The 25,100-nt window shown below is 43.7% G+C and overlaps 2 protein-coding genes across 7 annotated transcripts in view; one reads left to right on the forward strand and one right to left on the reverse strand.

Annotated features, from left to right (window-relative positions):
• Positions 1 to 8,149: 8,149 nt before the first annotated feature.
• Positions 8,150 to 12,254, reverse strand: LOC129008550 (cytochrome c oxidase assembly factor 4 homolog, mitochondrial). 3 transcript variants are annotated; one of them, XM_054440921.2, is made up of 3 exons: positions 12,130 to 12,242; positions 11,845 to 11,941; positions 8,150 to 8,778 (listed from the first exon to the last, which is right to left on the reverse strand). In XM_054440921.2, the coding sequence occupies exon 3, from the start codon at positions 8,760 to 8,762 to the stop codon at positions 8,499 to 8,501; it is 264 nt and encodes an 87-aa protein (XP_054296896.1). In that variant the 5' UTR covers positions 8,763 to 8,778; positions 11,845 to 11,941; positions 12,130 to 12,242; the 3' UTR covers positions 8,150 to 8,498. The 3 variants fall into 3 exon arrangements, with proteins under 3 accessions (XP_054296896.1, XP_054296897.1, XP_054296895.1); XM_054440922.2 differs by having other exon boundaries at positions 11,842 to 11,941; XM_054440920.2 differs by lacking the exon at positions 11,845 to 11,941 and having other exon boundaries at positions 12,130 to 12,254.
• The window catches only part of PAAF1 (proteasomal ATPase associated factor 1), a 48,887-nt gene continuing 35,917 nt past the window's right edge, over positions 12,131 to 25,100 (forward strand). For 2 of the 4 annotated variants that reach the window (XR_008492570.2, XM_054440918.2), the window contains exons 1-3: positions 12,316 to 12,441; positions 14,155 to 14,195; positions 22,484 to 22,587. Coding sequence is in view for 3 of the 4 variants with exons in the window: in XM_054440918.2 (XP_054296893.1) it covers positions 12,395 to 12,441; positions 14,155 to 14,195; positions 22,484 to 22,587 (192 nt within the window). In the remaining variant the exon portion in view is untranslated. Of the gene's footprint in view, positions 12,442 to 14,154; positions 14,196 to 22,483; positions 22,588 to 24,048; positions 24,376 to 25,100 lie in introns of those variants that run through there. The other 2 variants (XM_054440915.2, XM_054440914.2) reach the window with 2 other exon arrangements.

Raw genomic sequence — 25,100 nt, forward strand, 5'->3', positions numbered from 1 at the left:
TATGTATGTGTGTGTGAGAGAGAGAAATTGGCCCATCCTGTGGAGTATCTTTAAGAGATTCTATATTCTGGCCAGGCACGGTGGTGCATCCCTGTAATCCCAGCACTTTGCGAGGCCGAGGCAGGAGGACTGCTTGAGGCCAGGAGCTTGAGACCAGCCTGGCAACATTCTGTCTTTACCAAAAACATTTTTTTTTTCCGAAATGGAGTCTCGCTCTGTCACCCAGGCTGGAGTGCAGTGGTGTGATCTCGGCTCACTGCAAGCTCTGCCTCCCGGGTTCACACTATTCTCCTGCCTCAGCCTCCCAAGTAACTGGGACTATAGGCACCCGCCACCACACCTAGCTAATTTTTTGTATTTTTAGTAGAGACAGGGTTTCACCGTGTTAGCCCAGATGGTCTCGATCTCCTGACCTCGTGATCCACCAGCCTTGGCCTCCCAAAGTGCTGGGATTACAGGCGTGAGCCACTGCGCCCAGCCAAACTTTTTATTTTAATTAGCTGGACGTGGTGGTATGCACTTGTAGTCTCACTACTCAGGAGGCTGAGGCAGGGGGATTGCTTGAGCCCAGGAGTTCAAGACTGCAGGAGCTATGATTGTGCCATTGCACTCCAGCCTGGCTGACAGAGTAAGACCCTTTCTCTTAAAAAAAAAATTCTATTTTCTCTTTGCCTGATGCTTTAGCATAGAAGCATGTTCCCCTTCCATATTTCTCCAACTAGAGTGAATTCATCCTTTAAAGCAATCTGGCATGGTGTCCTGTAGTGAAGGAGAGGATCATAACATAAGTAAACTCTCTATGGGTGGAAGTTGGAGAGAGGGACATTTTGGCTTTGTACATGAAAAGACTCTCCAGATAGAAACAGATTCTGCCCATAAGTGAAATAAAATGCTTTGTGGGGGTAATGAGTGACTTATAGTATTCAGGCAGATGTTACATAACTGCTAATTAAGTTTCCCTGGATTGAGTTTAAGCAAAGAATTGAAAGTTGATCTTGGTCAGGTGTCAGCAAACTACTGCCTATAAACCATATCCTACCCACTGCCTGTTTGTGTTTTTTTAAATAATATATTGAGGTGAAATTCATATATACAAAATTAAACTTTTTTTTTTTTTTGAAACGGAGTCTCACTGTGTCACCCAGGCTGGAGTGCAGTGGTGCGATCTTGGCTCACTGCAACCTCTGCCTCCTGGGTTCAAGCAATTCTCCTGCCTCAGCCTCCCAAGTAGCTGGGACTACAGGTGCCCGCCACCACGCCTGGCTTTTTTTTTTTTTTTTTTTTTTGAGATGAAGTTTCGCTCTTATTGCCCAGGCTGGAGTGCAATGGCACGATCTCAGCTCACTGCAACCTCTGCCTCCTGTGTTCAAGCAATTCTTCTGCCTCAGCCTCCCGAGTAGCTGGGATTACAGGTGCCTGCCACCAAGCCCGGCTAATTTTTGTATTTTTAGTAGAGACGGGGTTTTACCATGTTGGCCAGGGTGGCCTTGAACTCCTGATCTCAGGCGATCCACCCGCCTCGGGCTCCCAAAATGCTGGGATTACAGGCGTGAGCCACCGCCCCTGGCCTTAAACATTTTTAAATGAGAAATTCAGTAGCATTTATTTAGTACATTCATAATGTTGTGCAGTCACCAGCTCTATCTAGTTCCAAAACCCCTCCCTGCCGTTGGATCAGAGCCATGCTTATTCACTTACATACTGCCTCTGGTTGCTTTAATGCTACAGTGGCAGAGTTGGGTAGCTGTATGTGTATTGCCTCTATATCATATGGGCAATGGGCAGTGTCACATGTTTTCCATTTGGAAACCTGGAAAAAATAGCAGTCTTTTCAAGTTGCTCAGCTGTTATCAATATGTGGAAGCAGGAATCAGGATTTCATAAACTGACAAGATACTGGAGCTTAAGGACTTTAGGATCCAGCCAACCTAATTGTCTCTTTTAGCTAGTACAGGTTAGGGGCCCATAGAGGGCAATCCTGTGCCCAAGGTCATGGGATATGTCACCGGAAAAGGGCAGCAGGATTTAAATCTCTGGATTCCTAGTCCATCTTTTTCTATCACATCACTCAGAGATGAGTCAGGCTTCTTACACAGGAGGCAGCTGGATTCTGCCACCTTGGAGCTCTTGTGTTGCTGACCTAGCTGATGATTTATCCTCTCACCAGAGTCAGAGAGCTTTTGTTGCTCATGATTAGTTTGCCCTGAGACAAAGGGAAATTACTCTTAATGCCTTACCCTGGTTAAGAGGGACTGGAGATATTCTGATTTCCAGAACCTCAGGGTTACAAAACAATTATGAGCTTTGACTCTTCTGGAGGGAGGTCCAGAAGGAAATGGATGTTCTTAGGATCACATGGCAGTGAAACCAAACAGAACACAAGTCTTCTGGCTCCAGGTTGAAAATACCTTCCCTTCCCTCCCTGAGACAACCTGCTAAAGGAAAAGAGGCAAACAAACCTGGGTTGTGCCTGGCTTCTACATTTATTCATTTTGAAGCTGAGTTATTCTAGCCTCATTGAACCTCAGATTTCTGATCTGAAGAGTGAGGATAATCCCTTTTTAGGGATTTGAGATGGAGATAATATATATATAATGAGCTAGTAATGCTCAGTAAATGTTGTATTTCCTTCCCTTCTAAAAGTTCTTTGGCATACTCTTTTAAAAGATTTTTTTCATTGAGGTATAATTTATATATAGTGACACATAGATCTTGAGTGTATATTTGATCAATTCTGAAAATACATCTACCTACCCATGAAACCTATACTTGTATCAAGATAAAGAACATGTCCATCACCCCAAAAAGTTCCCTCATAATCTTTTTCTTCCCCCCGCCCCCCCGGCCCCGAGACGGAGTCTGGCTCTGTCGCCCAGGCTGGAGTGCAGTGGCACAATCTTGGTTCACTGCAACCTCTGCCTCCCTGGTTCAAGCAATTCTCCTGCCTCAGCCTCCCAAGTAGCTGGGATTACAGGCATATGCCACCACGCCCGGCTAATTTTTGTATTTTTAGTAAATGCTAATTTTTGTATTTTTAGTTTCACCATGTTGGCCAGGCTGGTCTCGAACTGGCTGGTCTCGAACTCCTGACCTTGTGATCCACCTGCCTCAGCCTTGGCCTCCCAAAGTGTTGGGATTACAGGTGTGAGCCACCGCACCCGGCCATCTTTCACATTTTCCCCAAGAAGTAACCACTAACCTCGTTTCTACTGCCATAGATTAGTTTTGCCTATCTAGTACTACATATAAATGAAATATCATACAGTATGTATTCTTTTGTGCCTGACTTCATCCATTTAGCATAATCTTTTATCCCTTGTGTTCCATGTATCAGTAGTTCATTCCTTCAGCATACTTTTAGTTTTGAATATCCTAGTTGGGGTTAAATTATGCCTAGTAGTGCCATGAAATCACAAGGGATAGGTAGGAGAGAAGGAATGTCAGTGGACTGGGAATCAGAATAGATGGGTTCTAATCCTGGCTCTATCAATACATAACCTTGGGGATAAACTATTTTGGTCTTCATTTTACAAATGTGTTAACTGGCCCAGGGAGAGAGAGAGACTTGTCTAAGGTCACCTAGTTAGCCAGTGGCAGAGCAAGGATGGTTTAAGGTCAGACAATTCCTGGTTGAGTGCATTATTACTGAGATTTTTAAAAAATGATTTTTATGTAGATCACTATTTTTTTTTTTTTTGAGACGGAGTTTTGCTCTTGTCACTCAGGCTGGAGTGCAATGGTGCAATCTCGGCTCACTGCAACCTCCACCTCCCAGGTTCAATCGATTCTCCTGCCTCAGCCTCCTGAGTAGTTGGGATTATAGGCACCTGCTACCACACCCAGCTAATTTTTGTATTTTTAGTAGAGATAGGGTTTCACCATGTTGGCCAGGCTGGTAACTCCTGACCTCAGGTGATCCACCCGCCTTGGCCTCCCAAAGTGCTGGGATTACAGGCATGAGCCACCATGCCTGGCCAGATCACTAACTTTCAAGAAGGATAGGATGCCTGGGTAAAATGGGCAGTTTTCCTAGTTGAGGCCAGCAGATTTCTCAGCTTCGTTTTCGTCCCTTTCCTCTGGCTGAGGATGACTTGTTCCTCCACCGTGGAATCCTGGGAATGGCCAGCTGTAGATTCTGAAAAGGTATGTTTTAGACACAGAGAAACAAATCTAGGTATTTTGGCCACTCAGATACTAGCAATGCTGAGGCCTCTGGGTCCCCTCTGTTTCTAGTGTACTTAAGGAAAGCTTTCTGAGCTTGTATTGGGTGTGCCTAGAACTAATCCTGATGGACAGACACTGGAGACAGAGGTGGCCAATGTGTCTTGTGCTTGTTTAATCTGTACTTTGATCTCTTTGTGAATTTTTGTTTTCACGTGTCTAATCTTCTTGCAGAATCTGAAATGATTCATTTGACTATAATAATCCCCGTGGAATAACTTTCATTCTCAGACATTTCAGCTCATTTTAGGAAATCAGCTCACCATTTAGACAGAGTGCCCAGGATCTGAAGAATGAAAACTCTTCAAAAGATAGCTGCTGACAGGGAGGAATCCCTGCTACTTCCTCTGCTTGCTTTAAGTCCTTGCTGAGTGAGGAGGGAGCCCCAGCATTTTCTACAGGAAAATAAAAGGATTCAATCTGGACTTACTTCAGTTCTCTTTGGGTTTCTGAAGTCAGCAGCTCAAGGACTTAGTCTGGCAACTTTATGGAGAGAGGGTGGGAGGAGTATCTTCTTACTCATCTAATAAAACACATTGCAGTGCACCTTTGTACCGAGCACAAGGCCAAGTCCCCAGCCAAGGACCTTGAAAGGAAGGGCCAAACCATGAGTCTGCCCTAGGCCTAGCCAAGACAGGCATCAAGCCAAGAGGTCTCTCCACTCATCCCTGGCACCAAGCCTCTAAGCAGAGGCAACCCAAAGCTGCCAGAGTTAGATCCTATAGGGACAGGTATGAAGCACCTTAAAATTCAGCTCCTAGACTGTGGGCTGCAGAGCTGAGACTAAAGAAAAACATACCAAGCTATATCACTGTGCGCAACTTGCACTAATTAATTGCAAAAAGTTAATTTCCTTTTTGCAAACTGCTGACAAAAGCAAAGTAATATTTACACAGTCAATGTGGTTACTCACTACTGTGTGTTAAGCACTGTACTGGGCACCAGATGCTTGTGAGAGTAGAGTAGAAAACAGCGTAGGCTTTAGAGCAAGACACTTGGAGTCTGATCCCCAGTCTAAGCTTTATTTCCTCATCTAAAGGAGAGTGAATGCCATGTTCAGAGGCTTACAAATTAGATTAGATAATGTAACTCAGGACAGTCACTAGCACACATTAATAGTGATGATGGTAATAGCTAATGTTCACTGAACACTTACTATGTGCCAGATGCTGTTCCTAAGCTAAAACAATGTTTAACTCAATCTTTCAACGATCCTATGAGGAAGGCCTATATTAGTTTTGAGGCTTGTGAAAAAGGTACTATATATGCATTTTTACACAGGTAAAAACAGATCCTGAGATGTTACGTAACTTGTCCAAAGTCACAAAGCTAGTCAGTGGTGTAACTAGGATGTGAAGGCAGCACATCATTGGGATTGAGAGCAGGCTCTGGAACCAGACTGTCTCAGTTAAGTGCCCAATAAATTTTAACACTTATTATTAGTTATGTTATGTTTCATTCCCTCATTTATTTGGCTTATGACATAGGAATTATCCCCATTTATCTGAGGGAACAGGCTTGGATGGCAAGAGCCCTCTTTGCCTGATCAAATACATTCTGTGACCCACCCCGTGCTAACTCCCTATTAGAGCCAGTGTCCTTCAAAACATGCTTGCTCCACTTAGCTGGTCTGGAAGCCATCCTTCCTGCCAAAAAGGCCTTTTATGCTTCTCTCTGCTGCTATCACCCCCTCCTCCATAGCCTACTATTTTTACTTACACAAAATACACACATTCCTGTTATAAAAGATTTGAATACACAGCAAATAGAATCCTTACTGATGGAAATTGACATTGGGACCATGTTTACTATTATAAACAATGCTACAATGAACCTAATAGTATGTATGTCTTATAAAAATACATTTCTGGCCAGGCACAGGGGCTCATGCCTGTAATCCCAACACCTTGAGAGGCTGAGGTGGGAGGATCACTTGAGCCCAGGAGTTTGAGACTACTCTGGGCAACATAGTGAGACCTCATCTCTACCAAAAACAAAATTTCTCCGATTATCCATGATATAGAGCATATTTACAGTTTCCTGTTTTGTGGTTTATTTGTTCACTTTTTTTTTTTTGAGATGGAGTCTCGCTCTGTCACCTAGGCTGGAGTGCAGTGGCAGGATCTCAGCTCACTGCAACCTTCACTGCATCCTGGGTTCAAGCAATTCTCCTGCCTCAGTCTCCCAAGTAGCTGGGATTACAGGCACACGCCTATCTAATTTTTTTGTGTTTTTAGTAGAGATGGGATTTTGCCATGTTGGCCAGGCTGGTCTTAAACTCCTCATCTCAAGTGATCCACCCAGTTCTGCCTCCCAAAGTGTTGGGATTACAGGCGTGAGCCACTGCGCCTGCCTTACTTGTTCACTTTGCTATCAAACTGTGTGCTTCTTGGTGGCTTCCGGGTACTTTTAATTCTGGATGGTAATCTTTTCTGTTATAATTTACAAATAGGTAGTGTCTACTTCATCTTTATTATTTATTTATTTATTTATTGAGACAGTCTTACTCCATCACCCAGGCTAGAATGCAATGGTGCCATCTTGGCTCACTGCCATCTCCACCTCCCGGGTTCAAGTGATTCTCCTGCCTCAGCCTCCCAAGTAGCTGGGATTACACTCAGCATTCGCCACCATGCCTGGCTAATTTTTTTGTATTTTTAGCAGAGATGGGGTTTTGCCATGTTGGCCAGCCTGGTCTTGAACTCCCGACCTCAAGTGAGCCACCACGCCTGGCCTACTTCTGCTTTAAAAGTTCAACTCAACTAATCTCTTCTCTTCTTTGAGATTCTTGCTGAAAACTCCAGTGCACACTGCTTGTTTCCTTTGATGAATCAGCACTGAGCACACACACATAGCAATTTGTTTTTATAATTTGCCTGGTTATCTCCTTCAGCCAGAAATAGGATTGTTCTTTAAACTCCTACCTTCTCCCCTCTTTTCTCTTTACTTCTTCCCCAAATACTGGCATGAAGGTTCAAAGTAAATTTTAAGGCCTACTATACCTCAGATTTGGGCTTCTAATAGATAGATCCTGAAGAAATATTTGTTATTGTCTGGGTGTGGTGGCTCACGCCTGTAATCCCAACACTTTGGGAGGCTGAGGAGGGTGGATCACTTGAGGTTAGGAGTTTGAGACCAGCCTGGCCAACATGGTGAAACCCTGTTCTCTACTAAAAATACAAAAATTAGCCGGGTGTGGTGGTGTTTGCCTGTAGTCCCAGCTACTTGGGAGGCTGAGGCAAGGGGATAACTTGAATTTGGGAGGCAGAGGTTGCAGTGAGCCGAGATTGCGCTACTGCACGCCAGCCTGGGCGACAGAGCAAGACTCCATCTCAAAAAAAAAAAAAAAAAGAATAGAATGTAAGAGTCGTTTTGTTGAAGAAAAGTGAGAAGTGATATGCAACTGTTTTGAATGGGAAAACACAACCTACTTAAAGGGGGAGTTATTATTCAGCTCCAGCAAATTGTTAAGAGGGAATAAAAATCAATGTTGACAGCTTTTCCACTTTTCAAAAGCTGAAAATTTGTATTTTAGTGTTAAATATACTTTAAAAATGTTAGCCGAACTTTGTGTTTGTTGGGTTGGGAGCAAGTTAAAGCCAGACTTGGTATCTGTTAATTCAACAGAATCTGGCATTTAATAGGTACTCAATATTTGAATAATTAGCTGGGTGTGGTGATGCACACACCTGTGGTTCCAGCTACTTGAGAGGCTGAGGTGGGAGGATGGCCTGAGCCCACTGAAGATGCAGTGAGCCCTGACTGCACCACTGTACTCCAGCCTGGGCAACAGAGACCCCATCTCAAAAAAACAAAAGAAAAACTTATTTGAATAAAAAGTTTCCCCATTTACTTTTTTCCTTCCACTAAACTGATTGAAACATCCAGAACAAGTGATGAAAGAGAAAGGCACTAATTAGGTAATCAATTTACCATTAGATTGTGAATTTAATTTAAAATAAAATGTCCCTAAAATCATCTCAGTACTTGGCACACTGACTCAAGATGTGGGGTGGGGGAGCATCCCTTAACACATTCTTTGTTTTCCTGGCAAATACTGGTGGAACAAGACAGCTGAGGATGTATGAGATCTGACCATGAACATATGACAGCTGTTTGTGCCAGTCATGTCCAAACCCATGGCTCTCAACTCCAGATCCAAAAACTATCCCCATGTTTTAGACCTCCCACACCCAGCATTTAGGATTTCTTCCTCTATAATCTTGCTGGGTGCTGGTCTTGGCAGGGCCATCTACTGGGGATGGTGGTTTGGGGTCTCAGTGGTGGGCACTGGCTTGTTCTTGCCTCCTCTGCAGCTCCTCTTGCCGCCTCGCCTGCTGTTCATTCATGCAATCCTTGAACGCCTGCACCTGTGGCTGGCATTGCCGCCAGTCCTGGTGCTGGGCCATGCACTCCTGCACTGCAAAGTGGGAGGCAGCACAGCCAGAGCGGGAGATCAGCTGGTCCAGCGGGTCCTCCTCCTCATCGTCCTTCTTCACCCGTTGGGTCCAGGTATGGCCTTGAGGGACTGAGGTTGACATCCTGGGGACGGGGAGTCTATAGAACATTAACAGGTTAGAGTAGGGATATAATATGTGAGGTTCCTAGATTATAAATAGCACTGACCAGACTGCACCATTTCGCCTGTTTAATGTGTCTGTCTCCCGTGGGAGACGCTAAGCTTGAAGACAGATGCTTGTTTTTTTTTTTTTTGAGGGTGTCTTGCTTTGTTGCCCAGGCTCACTGTAGCCTCCATCTTTAGGATCAAGCAATCCTTCCTCCTCAGTCCTTCCCTGGCCAGAGTAGCTGGGACTACAGTTGTGCACCACCACACTCAGCTAATTTTTTTGATTTTTTAGTAGAGACAAGGTTTTTCCATGTTGCTCAGCATGGTCTCAAACTCCTGGGCTCAAGTGATCCTCCTGCCTCAGCCACCCAAAGTGCTGGGATTACAGGTGTGAGCCAGCTGTGCCCGGCTGATGTTTGTCTTGATTTACCTTTGTGCCCCCAGCACTAGGCCTGGCTGAGAGCAGGCCTGCAAAGTGGTTTGAACTGAATGAGATAAACTGTGTGAGAATGCTTGACATAACATTCAATAAGCTCAATGGATTTTGCTATTGGAATATGAATTAGGTGAAATGTCATCGTTTTAGATAAGCGATCTCTGATCTACCTAAAAAGAACTAAACTTTCAGCTAGGTACGATGGCTCACACCTGTAATCCTAGCATTTTGGGAGGCTGAGGCAGGAAGATCCCTTGAGCCCAGGAGTTTGAGACCAGCAGGGGTTATAGCAAGACCTCATCTCTACAAAAAAATTTAAAAATGGCTGGGTATGGTGGCTCACGCCTATAATCCCAGCACTTTGGGAGACTGAGGCAGTCGGATTACCTGAGGTTGGGGATCAAGATCAGCCTGACCAACATGGAGAAACCCCGTCTCTACTAAAAATACAAAATTAGCCAGGTGTGGTGGCGTATGCCTGTAATGCCAGCTACTCAGGCGGCTGAGGCAGGAGAATCGCTTGAACTCGGGAGGTGGAGGTTGCGGTGAGCCGAGATCACACCATTGCACTCCAGCCTGGGCAATAAGAGTGAAACTCCGTCTTGAAAAAAAAAAGAAAAAAGAAAAAAATGTAAAAATTAGCTGGGCATGGTGGCACACACTTGTAGTCCCAGGTACTCAAGAGGCTGAAGAGGGAGAATCCTTTGAGCCCAGGAGTTCAAAGGCTGCAGTGAGCTATGATGGTGCCACTGTACTCCAGCTTAGGTGACATAGTGAGACCCTGTTTCAAATAAATAAATAATCTTTCTTCTTTTATCCTACTAGCCTTATTCTATGCTGAAGAACAAAGTTTAAAAAGCGAAAGAGGCTGGGTGCGATGGCTCACACATGTAATCCCAGCAATTTGGGAGCCTGAGGCAGATGGATCATAAGGTCAGAAGTTCAAGACCAGCCTGGCCAAGATGATGAAACCCCGTCTCTACTAAAAATACAAAAATTAGGCGGGCGTGATGGCAGGCGCCTGTAATCCCAGCTACTCGGGAGGCTCAGGCAGGAGAATCGCTTTAACCCAGGGGGCGGAAGTTGTAGTGAGCCAAAGATCGCGCCACTGCACTCCAGCCTGGGTGACACAGTGAGACTCCATCTCCAAAACAAACAAACAAACAAAGTGAAAGAGTGCCCAAATATGCGTAGGTTTTGACACATGGGAAGGATGGAAAGAGTTCAGTGTGGCTGTAGCATACAGCATGCAGAAACCTGGCCTCTGGGTCTATAAGGTGAGATGGCTTTGTAAACTATACAAAAATGTGAGGTGTCTTTATTTGCCCAAACTGTCTTGCCCGTCTGCATCAGAACACTCAGCAGAAAGCAGCATACAGAAGGAACTTAAGGTCTGAAGAGAAATGACTTCAGCCTTTGCAAAAATTTCACCATGATGGGCTGTAAAGGAACTAGGACTCCTTATTGCCTTTACTGTGTCTCTCATTCACTCAACAAATGATTAAGTACCTATCATGTACCAGGCACTATGCTAGTGCTGAGGATTCAAGACTGTCTAAGTCAGTTAAGTTCCCGGCTTCATGGAGTTTACAACCTAGACAAGGAAACAGGGCAGTTTACTACACAGTGTACAGATAGGGAAGATTGGGACCACAGTGGAGGGATACCTAATCCAGACAAGGGCAGGAATAGGCAGGGAAGGCTTCCTAGAGGAAGTGATTTCCAAGCTGAAACTTGACAGATGGAACAGAAGTTAGCCAGAGATGGGAAAACTATTTTTGGTCAACAGACGAGCAGGTGGTTGAGATAGAATCTGACACGAGAGCAAAAAAAAAAAAGTTCAGTGATGAGAGAATACAGTGTGAGAACAAGACAATATTAAACTGGTGATATAAGTAAGTGATCATCACAAGGCTTTGTAGGACATAGTAGGGAGTTTAAGACTTTTTATTCTGAGGGCAATGGGGAAGTCACAAGAGGGAGTTAGGCACTTTACATAACTCATTTGCCTTGGAGGCGGTATAACTTAAGCAAGAGGGGGAAAATGGGCTTTGAAACAGACTTGGACCTAGCTTTGTCACTGCCTCATTTGGTGCCCTTGGACACATCATTTGATAACCTCTCTGGAAACACAGAGATGAAGCCGGGTGCCATGGCTCACGCCTGGCACTGGGAGGCTGAGGCGGGAGGATGGTTTGCGCCCAGCCTGGGCAACACTGTGAGCCGTGATCACGCCACTGCATTCCAGCCTGGGTTACAGCGGGAGACCCTGTCTCAAAAAAAAAGAAAAAAAAAAGGTAAGGTTTGCAAGGAGGCTGGTATGTCTAAAGAGTTCAATAAATGATAGTTTTCTCTTCCTAAATACACTGTTAACTCTTTAAATAGGCCAGGAGCAAATAATTTAGAGAAAGAACAGTGGAATGGAAAGTGCCTTGATCCTAAACCAAGAGATCCGTGTTCAAATCCCAGCACTACGCCTTACTATGTAATCTTTTTCATTTTAGTTCTCCCATTAATAATATTTAATTCGCACAATTAGAATGAAGATTAATATAACGAATGAAAAGTGCTTGGGCTACTATAGGACTCAGTAAATGCTACTGTACTCTCCTCTCACCACCTTCTGGCTTCAGTCTCCTCTGGAGTAAAATGAGGACGACCGCTGCTCAGAGATCAGGGTAGGCTAGATGGTTGGCAGCTGGATCGTGGAGGCGGACCTAAACAAAGAAGTCATGGAAAGGATCTTAAAGCAGAAAAATGCTGGCAGCCACGAGGCCTGAGGCGCCTCAGGCGCATCGAGGACTTTGAACTTTGAGGAACGCTTGCGCGCGCGTGCGCGCGGCCGCTGATCGCAGCCCCGTTGGGCCCGCAACGCCTCCGGAAGAACGCGGTACGCGATGCTCACCGAACAGGTCGGAGAAGAGGGCCCGAACGCACGCTCCTACGCGGTGGCTTCGGCTTCGCAGGCGGTTGCGGATCCTCTGTCACTCCTTTCAGGAACCAGCCCCTCGTGGGGAGCGTGCACACGGAAGGGGCGGGGAATGTGAAAAGGTCACGTTTTCATTGGTGGCCTCTTGGCGTTGAGCCCACCTCTGTCCTCGCCGCACGCTCCTCGGGGACCCACTTCCGGGAAGGGGCGGAAGAGGTGGGCTGGTGGAGGCGGGGTCGAGATGGCGGCGCCTTTGAGGATTCAGAGCGACTGGGCGCAAGCCCTCAGGTGAATCCAGGCCCAGAACAGAGTCAGAGGAGGCGGGGTAGTGGATGTTGCTTTTGCGTCAAGGAGAGCAATGCCTGGTCCAGGATATCAATAGGGGTTACTTCGTCAATTGTTGAGGGATATGGAGGGAACAGGGTCCGGAAAAAGAAGTATCAAACCCGTATGGTCATTCTCTGAAAAGCTATCCCCAGGCCAGGGGAGCACATGAGCTGTGTGATCCCCGCGTCAGAACTAGTATCAGTGAGTTGGAGAAAGACAGGGATACTGGGAGGCAGGAAGGCTTTTGGCCAAGCAGTCATTTAGCATATATTGATTAGTCGTCAGTTATTTCCAGAAGTCCCTGTAGTCACCACCACTTTGTGTATGTGATGGAACCTTTGTATTCTCCTAGGCCCCTAATGCTATATTAGGCATACTGGACGATACTATTAAGGAAACATACTGTGTCCATGCCCCGTACTGGATGCTTGGTGGAGCTCAGATGTATACTCTAAATATAAGTGATGGTTCCTGCTCTTCAGGAAGCTAACATCCAGGCCAGGCGCAGTGGCTCATGCCTGTAATCCCAGCACTTTGGAAAACTGAGATTGGTGGATCAGTTGAGATCAGAAGTTCGAGACCAGCCTGACCAACATGGTGAAACTCCGTCTCTACTAAAAATACAGAAACTAGTCGGGCGTGGTGGTGGGCGCCTATAATCCTAGCTACTCGGGAGGCTGAGGCAGGAGAATCGATTGAACCCAGGAGGTGGAGGTTGCAGTGAGCCGAGATGGCACCACTGCACTCCAGCCTGGGTGACAGAGCGATAGTCATCTCAAAAAAGAAGAAAAGCTGACGTCTTAATTAGGAATACACAGCAAACTATTCATTCATCTAACATTTATTGATCTTATACTGTTCCAGTTATTTCTCTAGGCTTCAGGATGAATATAGCAGTGCTATATTTGGCAACTGCTACTACTAATAAGGGTTTTTCAAATTGAAACAATGGTGAAGATGAATGAAACATAGCCTTCTGCATTTAAGAAATTTACACCTTACTAAATTTATACCTTACTTAATTTAGGTGAGCTAAAATACAGACTAGTTGCTAGTACACAGAATGTGATAAGTAATAAAGAACAATAACATGAAGTGCCACTAGGTACCTATGAGAAAATACAGCACCAGAATCAGAAGGCTTAATTTGCCCAAGATCATGCATCTCGTCAAATGATAGAGGGTTGCTGTCAACCTAGATCTTTCTGTCTTAAATGCATAGACCCTTTCCATTATACCCTAAAAGTGCTAGGGTGAAGAGATCAGGATTTGGAGATTGGGCAGGTGCTAAAATAATAAAAGGAATCTTGTTTGGTTATTGTGAGGGTTAATGATTGTGTATGGAAAGTGCTTAGCACAGGGCTTGGTTTACAATAATCCTGATAAATATCTAATTAAATAACCTTGATTTTTCAAAGTGAGCTCACTGTTGATGGATGAGCATTAATTTAACCAACAGATATCTATTCATTAAATAGTTAATCCACAAATATTTCTTGAACAAATAAAGTTTGTCTGTCTTAGAATGATCTATAACCGATGAGAGGTTGGACTATCTCATGTCTAAGTACTATGACCAAACTGGAGGTTACATGACCTTCTTTCTTCCCTTGTAACTGTGGGATCCTATTCAACTTTGGGTGATCCTAATTAGGCTTTTGTCTTTCTTCATAGGAAGGATGAAGGGGAGGCCTGGCTGAGCTGTCATCCCCCAGGTAATACCCATAAATTATATATGCTGTCACTTTAAAGGAGAAGGATTAATACCCTTAAAAGAAAGCTTCCTACTTTCTCCTGGCCCAGCCTCCTTACATAATAGTCTGCAAACATGTTTGACCAGTCTGTACTGTATGGCCAACACCCCAACTCCTCCGTTCCAAGGGAAGGCCTTCAGATTGATTTTCCATTTGAAAGCCACAGACTTATTCATAGAGACATTGTTGATGCATCTTAATTAGTCACTTACCCTGTGCTATTGTATTCTAAGCACTTCTGCAGCTTCAACTGGGACCTTCTTGATGGTAATTTCTAGATCTACAGCCCCAGCCCTGACTTCTCCATGTTCAAGCAGAGATTGATCAGTTGTTTGCTAGAGATTTTTGCTTGAAGGTCTCACTGTTACCTTAAGTTACTTGACTTACTGAAGTCCAAAACCAAGCTGAGTACATTTGTTGTCAAGTGAGTTCTCTTTCCTGATTTTTCTCATTTCTTAAGTTACCATCATTTTTCTAGGCATCAGAGTGAAAAACCTAGTTACTTGACCCTGCCATATCCAGGAAGCTCCCAAGTCTTATCAATTTTTCTTTTGAACAACACTCTTACGTCATTCACAGGATTCTATTCAAATTGTAACCGAGGTGGTACCATTCTAAAATCAACCTTCCTTCTAAATTCTGTAAGAAAGTTTTGTTTTGCTTATTATCTTTCATTTCAAATGCTGCTGATATATTGTATTTCTATGAGAAATAAAGTTTTGGCCAGGCACAGTGGCTCACACCTGTAATCCTAGCACTTTGGGAAGCTGAGGCAGGAGGATCACTTGAGCTCAGGAGTTCGAGACCAGCCTGGGCAACAAAGTGAGACCCCCTCATCTCTATAAAAAATAAAAAAAATTAGTCAGGCATAGTTGCATGCGCATGTAGTCCCAGCTACTTGGGAGGCTGCAATAGGAGGATCTCTTGAGCCTGGGAGGTGGAGGCTGCTATAGGAGGATCTCTTGAGCCTGGGAGGTTGAGGCTGCAGTGAGTTATGATCGAACCATTGCGCTTTTGCCTGGGTGACAGAGTGAGACCCCATCATTAAAAAAAAAAAAAGACTATTGTTTATATCAGTGGAATAAAGGATGGACTTTATAGTGCTGTGACTTGCCAATCATCTTAAAATTAAAAATAAGGCCAGACGTGGGGGCTTATACCTGTCATCCAGCATTGTGGGAGGCCAAGGTGGAGGATTGCTTGAGATCAGCCTGGGAGACATAAGGAGCCCTCGTGTCTACAGCAAATAAAACTAGCTGGGCATGGTGTTGGGTGTCTGTAGTCCCAGCTACTCAAGAGGGAGACGTGGGAGGATTGCTCAAGCCCAGCAAGCCAAGGCTGCAGTGAGCTGTGATTATGCTACTGGACCTCCTACCCTGGACAAGGGTAGCCGTGATCATGCTACGTGATCTCCTACCCTGGACCAGAAAGTGAGACCCTGTCTCTAAAAAAAGAAACACACACACAAATATATATACATACATACACACATATACATATGTATACGCAACATAAAAATTCAAGGAAAATACTGTATTTTATTTTACCTATTTTATTGTGCTTAATTATGTTCAAAAATCCTATTCTAACTGCTTGAGCTAGGATTGTGCCACTGTACTGCAGCCTGAGAGACAGAGCAAAACCTTGTCTCAGTTAAAAAAAACAAAACAAAACAAAAGCCGGGTGTGGTGGCTCTACTAAAAAAAAATACAAAAAATTAGTCGGATGTGGTGGTGGGCGCCTGTAGTCCCAGCTACTCGGGAGCCTGAGGCAGGAGAATGGCATGAACCCGGGAGGCGGGGCATGCAGTGAGACCAGATAATGCCACCGCATTCCAGCTTGGATGACTGAGCAAGACTCCGTCTCAAAAAAAAAAAAAAAAAAAGGCCAGGCACAGCGGCTCACGCCTGTAATCCCAGCACTTTAGGAGGCCGTGGCGGGCGGATCACCTGAGGTCAGGAGTTTGAGACCAGCCTGGCTTAACATGGTGAAACCCCGTTTCTACTAAAAATACAAAAAATTACCTGGGCGTGGTGGTGCGTGCCTGTAATCCCAGCTACTCAGGAGGCTGAGGCAGGAGAATCGCTGAAACCCAGGAGGTGGAGGTTGCAGTGAGCGGAGATCGCGCCACTGCAGTCCAACCTGGGCAACAAGAGCGAAACTCTGTCTCTAAATAAATAAATAAATAAAATACAATAAAAATACACAAAAGACCTTCATTTTATTTTAACTAAAATATATAAACATACATTAAAATTCACCATCTCTTCATTAGTCCACTGATTATTACAAGGACCTTAGCTATCTTGTAATAAACCATAACCGAAAGGCACAGTTTCTTTAAAGCAAGGCAAATCTTTACTTAGGCTAAAAAAGCAATCTAAGAGCAAAACGTCAACTGGGGTTTATATTTTTTTTAGATCTTTTCCCTAATATTTTGCATTTATCTTGCCGATACATACTATTAAAGCAGTTTTTTTTAAACAGAATCTAGCTCTGTCACCCAGGCTGGAATGCAGTGGCATGATCTCAGCTCACTGCAACCTCCAGTCCCAGGTTCAAACGATTCTTGTGCCTCAGCCTCCTGAATAGCTGGGACTACTACCATGCCCAGCTAATTTTTGTATTTTTCGTAGAGACGGGGTTTCACCATGTTGGCCAGGCTCGTCTCGAACTCCTGAGGTCAAGTGATCCGACCGCCTTGGCCTCCCAAAGTGCTGGGGTCACAGGTGTGAGCCACTGCCCCCGGCCTAAAACAGTTTTAAAAAAACATTATCAAGTCTTTACAAAGCAACAAACTTAGTGTTGTTGTTGTTGTTGTTTTAAATTACCAAGCTACCTTCAACAACCAAGGAGTTTTTTGTTTGTTTGTTTGTTTGTTTGTTTGTTTTTGAGACGGAGTCTCACTCTGTTGCCCAGGCTGGAGTGCAGTGGTGCAATCTTGGCTCACTGCAACCTCTGCCTCCTGGGTTCAAGCAATTCTCCAGCCTCAGCCTCCCAAGTAGCTAGGACTACAGGCGCGTGCTACCATGCTCGGCTAATTTTTTGTATTATTTTTTGAGATGGAGCTTTGCTCCTGTTGTCCAGGCTGAAGTGCAATGGTGCCATCTTGGCTCAGTGTAACCTCCGCCTCCCAGATTCAAGCAATTCTCCTGCCTCAGCCTCCCAAGTAGCTGGGATTACAAGCATGTGCCACCATGCCTGGCTAATTTTGTATTTTTTTTTTTAATAGAGACAGGGTTTCTCCATGTTGGTCAGGCTGGTCTCAAACTCCCAACCTCAGGTGACCCTCCTGCCTCAGCCTCCCAAAGTGCTGGGATTACAGGCATGAGCCACTGTGCCCGGCAATTTTTTGTATTTTTAGTAGAGATGGGGTTTTACTGTGTTAGTCAGGATGGTCTCCATCTCCTGACCTTGTGATCCGCTCCCTGGCCTCCCAAAGTGCTGGGATTACAGGCGTGAGGCACCGCGCCTGCACTTTTTTTTTTTTTTTTTGATGGTAACTTGTAGGTTCAGTTTTCTTTATGAATTGGAGTTAATGATGTCAACTCTTAAGGAGGAGGGTGGTTTTTGTTTCTGTGTGTGTTTATTTTTATTTTTATTATTTATTTATTTATTTATTTTTGAGAGGGAGTTTCGCTCTTTGTTGCCCAGGCTGGAGTGCAGTGGTGCGATCTCCGCTCACTGCAACCTCCGCCTCCTAGATTCAAGCGATTCTCCTGCCTCAGCCTCCCAATTAGCTAGGATTTCAGGCATGCGCCACCACGCCTGGCTAATTTTTTTTTTTTTTTTTTTGAGACGGAGTCTCGCTCTGTTGCCCAGGCTGGAGTGCAGTGGCATGTTCTCGGCTCACTGCAAGCTCTGCCTTTCGGGTTCATGCCATTCTCCTGCCTCAGCCTCCGAAGTAGCTGGGATTACAGGTGCCCGCCACCACACCCAGCTAATTTTTTTGTATTTTTAGTAGAGACGGGGTTTCACCACGTTAAGCAGGATGATCTCGAACTCCTGACCTTGTGATCTGCCTGCCTCGGCCTCCCAAAGTGCTGGGATTACAGGTGTGAGCCACTGTGCCTGGCCTGTTCTTATTTTTTTGAGACAGGGTCTTGCCCTGTTGCCCAGGCTGAAGTACAGTTGCATGATTATGGCTTACTGCAGCCTTGATCTCCTGGGTTCAAGAGATCCTCCCACCTCAGCCTCCTGAGTAGCTGGGACCACAGTCATGCACCACCATACCTGGCTAATTTTTAAAATTTTTTGTAGAGACAAGGTCTCACTATGTTGCCCAGGCTGGTCTTGAACTCCTGTGTTTATTTTTTAATACATGGGGTCTCGCCGTGTTTCCCAGGTGCTGAATTTGAACTCCTGGGCTCCAGTGATCCTCCCTCAGCCTCCCAAGTAGCTGGACTCTAGGTGTGATCCACCATCTTGTTTCTTGTTTTTGTTTTTAAATAACAGCTTTATTGAGATAAAAATGTGTACTATCTATGTACTAGTTACTTTACATATATTATTTCTAGTATCATCCCCCCAAAAAAGTCTATACCCGTTAACAGTCACTTTCCACCCCCCAATCCTAGCAACCACTAGTTTACTTTCTAGCTCTGTGGATTTGCCTACTTTGGACATTTCGTATAAATGGAATCATAAAATACGTGGCCTTTTGTGTGACTTCTTTCACTTAGTATAATGTTTCTTTCTTTCTTTTTTTTTTTGAGAGTCTCACTCTGTCATCTAGGTTGAAGTATAGTGGCGCAATCTCGGCTCCTCACTGCAGCCTTCACCTCCCGGGTTCAAGTGATTTTTGTGCCTCAGCCTCCTGAGTAGTTGGGATTACAGGCACCTGTCACCACACCTGGGTAATTTTTGTATTTTTAGTAGAGACAAACGAGGTTTCAACATGTTGGCCAGGCTGGTCTTGAACTCTTGGCCTCAAGTGATCCTCCCACTTCGGCCTCCCAAAGTGCTGGGATTACAGGCAACTTAGTATAATGTTTCTATTTGTTGTTTTTATCAGTACTTCATTCCTTTTTGTGGCCCGGTAATACTCTGTTGTATGGATATACTACATTTTGTTTATCCATTCATCAATTAATGGACATTTATTTCTAATTTTTGGCTATTATGAAGGAAGGAGATTTTGATGGCAGGATAGATGGCATGAGAACCAGCTGCTGTGGGGAATGGGAGAGGTGAAAGGATTACAAAACTGCTGAGTTTAGAAACATGAATTGGATTGGTGACAATCGGCACAGTTGTGTCCTTTTCTGGAGCAGTGCTCAGCAGCCTGCATGTAGGAATGTAGAAGGTAAGTGGTTGGATTGATCCTAGTTCTGCTATTATATAGAGAAAACCAAGGCTGAGGTCATTTTAGTGACTTCACAAATGTAGAGAAGTCAGCTGGGCAGGGTAACTCACCCTGTAATCCAAGCACTTCGGGAGGCTGAGGCAGAAGGATTGCTTGAGCCCAGCAGTTCGAGACCAGTCTGAGACTCTGTCTCTACTAAAAATAAAAATAAAAAAAAATAGCTGGGCATGGTGGCATGCAGGCTACTCAGGAAGCTGAGGTGGGAGAATCACTTGATTCTGGGAGTTAGAGGCTGCAGTGAACCATGATCATGCCACTGCACTCCAGCCTGGGTGACAGAGCAAGACCCTGTCTCAAATATTAAAAAAATACATATATATACATCCACAAATGTAGAGAAGTCATTGAGTGATTGGTTGAAATGATGCACCATGAGGGCCAGACTTCTTAAGGCAGTTGGTAAACACAATAGGGAATCATGGAGTGGGATAAAAAGTGAAGTTCCTTCAGTTCTGTTTTTGTGGCATCTTTCTGAAATAGTGCTTCATGATACTTCCCTGTGAAAAGCGTCTTTACTAGGTCTTCTCTAGGCCAAACTTCTACCCTAGACTTTGAGTTTCTCTGGGATTTATCCCTCAACTATCATTTCCATGACTGCTATTACCAAACTGGTGTATTAATTGATGAGTCCTTCCTTCTTGTTCTTTTTGACTTTCTTTTATTCTTTTTTTTTTGAGATGGAGTCTCACTGTGTCACCCAGGCTGGAGTGCAATGGCGTGCAATGGCGTGGTCTCGGCTCACGGCAACCTCCTCCTGCCAGGTTCAAGGGATTCTCCTGCTTCAGCCTCCTGAGTATTGTAGCTGGGACTATAGGCACGTGCCACAACACCTGGCTAATTTTTGTATTTTTAGTAGAGAAGAGGTTTCACTATGTTGGTCAGGCTGGTCTTGAACTCCTGACCTCGTGATCCGCCCACCTTGGGCTCCCAAAATGCTGAGATTACAGGCATGAGCCACCATGCCTGACTGACTTTCTTTTATTCTTGAGATGCTCCTCCTTGACTTGGAGTTTTCTTTCCCCTGTTTTCTTCCTAGCCAGCTCCTATCTTTCTTTGAGGCTCCTATACTCTCTAGAAAGCCCTCCCGGCCTGGTCGTGGTGGCTCACACCTGTAATCCCAGCACTTCGGGAGGCTGAGGTGGGTGGATCACCTGAGGGGAGGAGCTCGAGACCAGCCTGGCCAATATGGTGAAACCCCGTCTCTACTAAAAATACAAAAATTAGCCAGGTGTGGTGGCACGCGCCTGTAATCCCAGCTACTTGGGAGGCTGAGGCATGAGAACTGCTTGAACCCAGGAGGTGGAGGTTGCAGCGAGCTGAGATCACACCATTGTACTCCAGCCTGGGTGACAAGAGTGAAACTCCATCTCAAAAAAAAAAAAAAAAAAAAAAATTCCCTCCCACTCTTGTGTGAATCCATGATGATTTCTACTTCTCTCCTGTAACTTCAGTTTGGTTCAACATTTATTTACTGAATAATAAATGAATGTAGCACCCTGCTAGACTCAAGGACTTCACAGTCTGTTGGGCAAGTCAGACATGTAAACAGTGTGTTATGGGCTGTTATAGACAGGAATATATAAGGTATAGAAGAATGGAAACAGTTTTTAACTTCATTCTATCATCTGCGTGTGTTTATGTGTAGGATAGTATCTTACTTAGCCCATATCTCTGCAAAATCAGTATTCTACTTAGGCAAATTTTACAGGTTACTGAAACTTAATTCTTTACTATGTATTATGTGTATATACTGTAGATAAATACATGTATGCATACTGATCTTCACCTTTCATCCTGGAAGAATTACATTTCACAGCCAGTTACATCAGGTTGAGATCACTCTAGCAGCCCTCTCTACAAATGCTGTATCAAATCTCTAAATCTTTGTTCTTAGCTTTTAGTCTTGAAAATGTATTTTAGTCGGGCCGGGCGCGGTGGCTCACGCCTGTAATCCCAGCACTGTGGGAGGCTGAGGCGAGCGGATCACGAGGTCAGGAGATCGAGACCATTCTGGCTAACATGGTGAAACCCCATCTCTACTAAAAATACAAAAAATTAGCTGACATGGTGGCGGGTGCCTGTAGTCCCAGCTGTTCGGAGGCTGAGGCAGGAGAATGGTGTGAACCCAGGAGGTGGAGATTCCAGTGAGCTGAGATCACGCCACTGCTCTCCAGCCTGGGCGACAGAGCAAGACTCCATCTCAAAAAAAAAAAAAAAAAAAAAAAAGAAAATGTATTTTAGTCTTGAAAGTGTATCCCCTTTCAAATTAGAGTTGCTTAGTGCTATAGTGTGTATGTTTGACCCCTCCAAATCTCATGTTGAAATTTAATCCTCAGTGTTGGAGGTAGGGCCTAATGGGGGGTGTTTGGGTCATGGGGGCAGACCCCTCATGAATAGATTAATGTCCTCCCTGGAGAGTGAGAGTGACTGAGTTCTCACTCTGTTCTTTCCTGAGAAAGCTGATTGTTAAAAAGATCCTGGCATCTCCCTCCTCTCTCTTACTTCCTCTTTCACCATGTGATCTCTGCATACACTGGCTCCCCTTCTCCTTCTGCCATGAGTGGAAGCAGCCTGAGGCTTTCATCAGAAGCAGATGCTGGTGCCATGCTTCTTGTACAGTCTGCAGAACCGTGAGCCAAATAAACCTCTTTTCTTTATAAATTACCCAGCCTCAGGTATTCCTTTATAGCAACACTAAACAGACTAAGACACCTAATCTAATTCTCTTTTTACTTCACCTGACTTTTAACACAGGTACCTGTTTTTCTTTCATGGGCCAATTTCATGGGTATACTATTTATACAGATGCCTGAATTGGGTCTTCAAAGAGAAAAATAATAAATTTTTCTTATTTTTTGAGACATGCTTCTTTTGTACCATATAGGGAAACCATCTTTGTATGGCAGCCTAACTTGTCAAGGAATTGGCCTAGATGGCATCCCAGAGGTTACAGCTTCAGAAGGATTTATTGTGAATGAAATAAACAAGGTATGTTTTTATGTCTTCTAGATGGCATGATATTTAAAACTATGGTAGTACCCAAATGTCTACCTTAGATATTTATACTATTATCTGTGTATCTCCACTTCATTTGTATGAGAATCGTAGTTTTTGCTGCCTGTGAGTGTCAATGGTTTTTTCTATTGTAGTTACATATACTTTTAAGTGCCATCAGACTTCCTCTTACTTCCCTTATATCAGCTCTGATAATGCAAGATGCATGTGTAATTTAAAATTTTCTAGTGGCCACATTATAGAGATAAAAATAAACAATGAAATTGATTTTGTTTTGTTTTTTGAGATGGAGTCTTGCTCTGTCGCCCAGGCTGGAGTGCAATGGCATGATCTTGGCTCACTGCAACTTCTGTCTCCTGGGTTCAAGCAATTCTCCTGCCTCAGCCTCCTTAGCAGCTGGGATTATGGGCGCCCGCCACCAAGCCCAGCTAATTTTTGCATTTTTAGTAGAGATGGGGTTTCACCATGTTGGCCAGGCTGGTCTCGAACTCCTGACCTCGTGATCCACCTGTCTCGGCCTCTCAAAGTGCTGAGATTACAGGCATGAGCTACCATGCCCAAGCGAAATTGATTTTAATAATATATTTGATCTAACCCAGTATATCTAAAACATTATTTCAACCTGTAAATAATACTAAAAATTATTAGAGATATTTTACATTTCTTTTTCTTATTAAGTCTTCAAAACTCCATGTATATTTTACTTTTACAGCTTATCTCAGTTCAGACTCTAATTTTTATTAGAAATACTTGATCTGTATTTAGGTTTTATAAAATTTACAGTTGAAAATATAGATGCCCGTATCCAAGTAGTTCTCAGTTGCCTGATATGGCCATTACCTACTACACTGAACAATGTAGCCTTATAATCCATATCTGGTGACGCCTTGATTAAGAGCCTACATTAATAGTACTTAACAGTTTTTCTTGTTTGTCTTTGAGGTGAGTAGATGGGTAAGCAAAGCGTTGGAGAACCCATGATTTGCCTCTCCCTACTCATTCTGACTGCTGCAGTTAGTATGCTCTGGTGAGATGATTCCCTAAGGGTGGACCAGCCTTTTGTTTCATTTTTTGTTTTTTGTGTAATTAAACTTTTTAGTTATAAAAAATATTTTGGGTGTACTGACAAGAATAGAGAATACTTCATTTTTTACATAAGATTTTTAGCAAATGTTCATTCATTACTCTCTTTGGGCCAGGTAGTAGGCTACATGTTATTATATATTTTATATTTGTTTTTCATAAACAGCTATGGGTATTATAGGTATCAGAAGATCTAAGTCTTAGTTAACTCTGACACTTATTAGCTGTGTGATTTTGGACAAATAACTTAGTTCTCTGAGTCTCAGTTTCCTCATCAATAAAGCTGAGATCCTATTCTACCTCCTAGAATGGTTAATGGGGAGTGAGACTGCATGTGGATGAATCTATAAAATACTACAGAAGTTAGTTTTGGTTCTTTTACCATAACAATCCTGTGAGATTGGCATTTTAAATTTCTATTTTGCAGATAAGCAAACAAACTCAGAGAGGTTAATTAATCTCTAATAATCAAAGACAGACTGTATGCTGGAATTGAAACCCAGTTCTGTTGATTCCAAGTTTAGCACTACCATGCAAGCCTACGTTTTTCCCAGGTGTTTTGGCACAGCCTGGGTGCTGACTTCTTTCTTCCCTTCATACTCAGACCTGGATACAGTCCTTATCACTTCAAACATGATTGCTAATTTTTGCTGTGAACCTGCTGGGTGGGTTCAGACAGTAAGTGCTTATAGTTGAACATTCATTTGTTTCCTAACTGCCATGAGTCACTTTGCTATTTGATATTGCTACATTGTTCTCTTAAACAGTAGATCTGTCATTATGCTTAAATGTCTAACCCTGGAGGATAAAAATGTTTGACTTAGAATTTTATCTTAGTGCAGCATACTCACACTTTTTCCCCTTGGATTTTGTCTGTTCTGATCTCTCTTGCAGTTTTTCTTTAAAATATTTTCATTAACAGCATGATTGTCCACTGCTAATGTTGGAAGATATTTTAACATTTATCTTCCTTTGTAGTCTGTTTGTGGATTAAAGATTGATTTGCAAGACTGCAAAGTAGGAGAAAAGTACTGATTATTGAAATCTGTCACATAGCTCCAAAGAAATGAAGTCTTCTGAGAGCGAATCCAATTCTTACAGAGGCCCAAACACTAAGCTTTTGAAGCTCCTTGCATCCTTGCTAATATGAATATTCAGCCAAGAGAATTTAGCTGACACTTTAGTTTCTGGTACAAGAGGCAGTTCCAAATCCAGGCCAGCACTCTTGCAGCTATATGGGCTTTGTCACGCAGTTAGAAGCAAAAACTCATTTAATGAAAGGCCTGCAGGCAGCCAGGCATGGATATGCTGGCTAAGAAAGTGCTGTTTGTGTAGATAGTCTAATTGTAATTTTAAAGGAGTAGATGATCTGTAAAGAGCATACTGATTCAGTGATGAGAATA

Source organism: Pongo pygmaeus, chromosome 9 (assembly GCF_028885625.2).
Source record: "Pongo pygmaeus isolate AG05252 chromosome 9, NHGRI_mPonPyg2-v2.0_pri, whole genome shotgun sequence".
Taxonomy (NCBI): domain Eukaryota; kingdom Metazoa; phylum Chordata; class Mammalia; order Primates; family Hominidae; genus Pongo; species Pongo pygmaeus.

What these genes read in the sequence shown, in the direction of transcription:
- LOC129008550 (XM_054440920.2), bottom strand. Translation starts at nt 8,762, where the DNA reads ATGTCAACCTCAGTCCCTCAAGGCCATACCTGGACCCAACGGGTGAAG.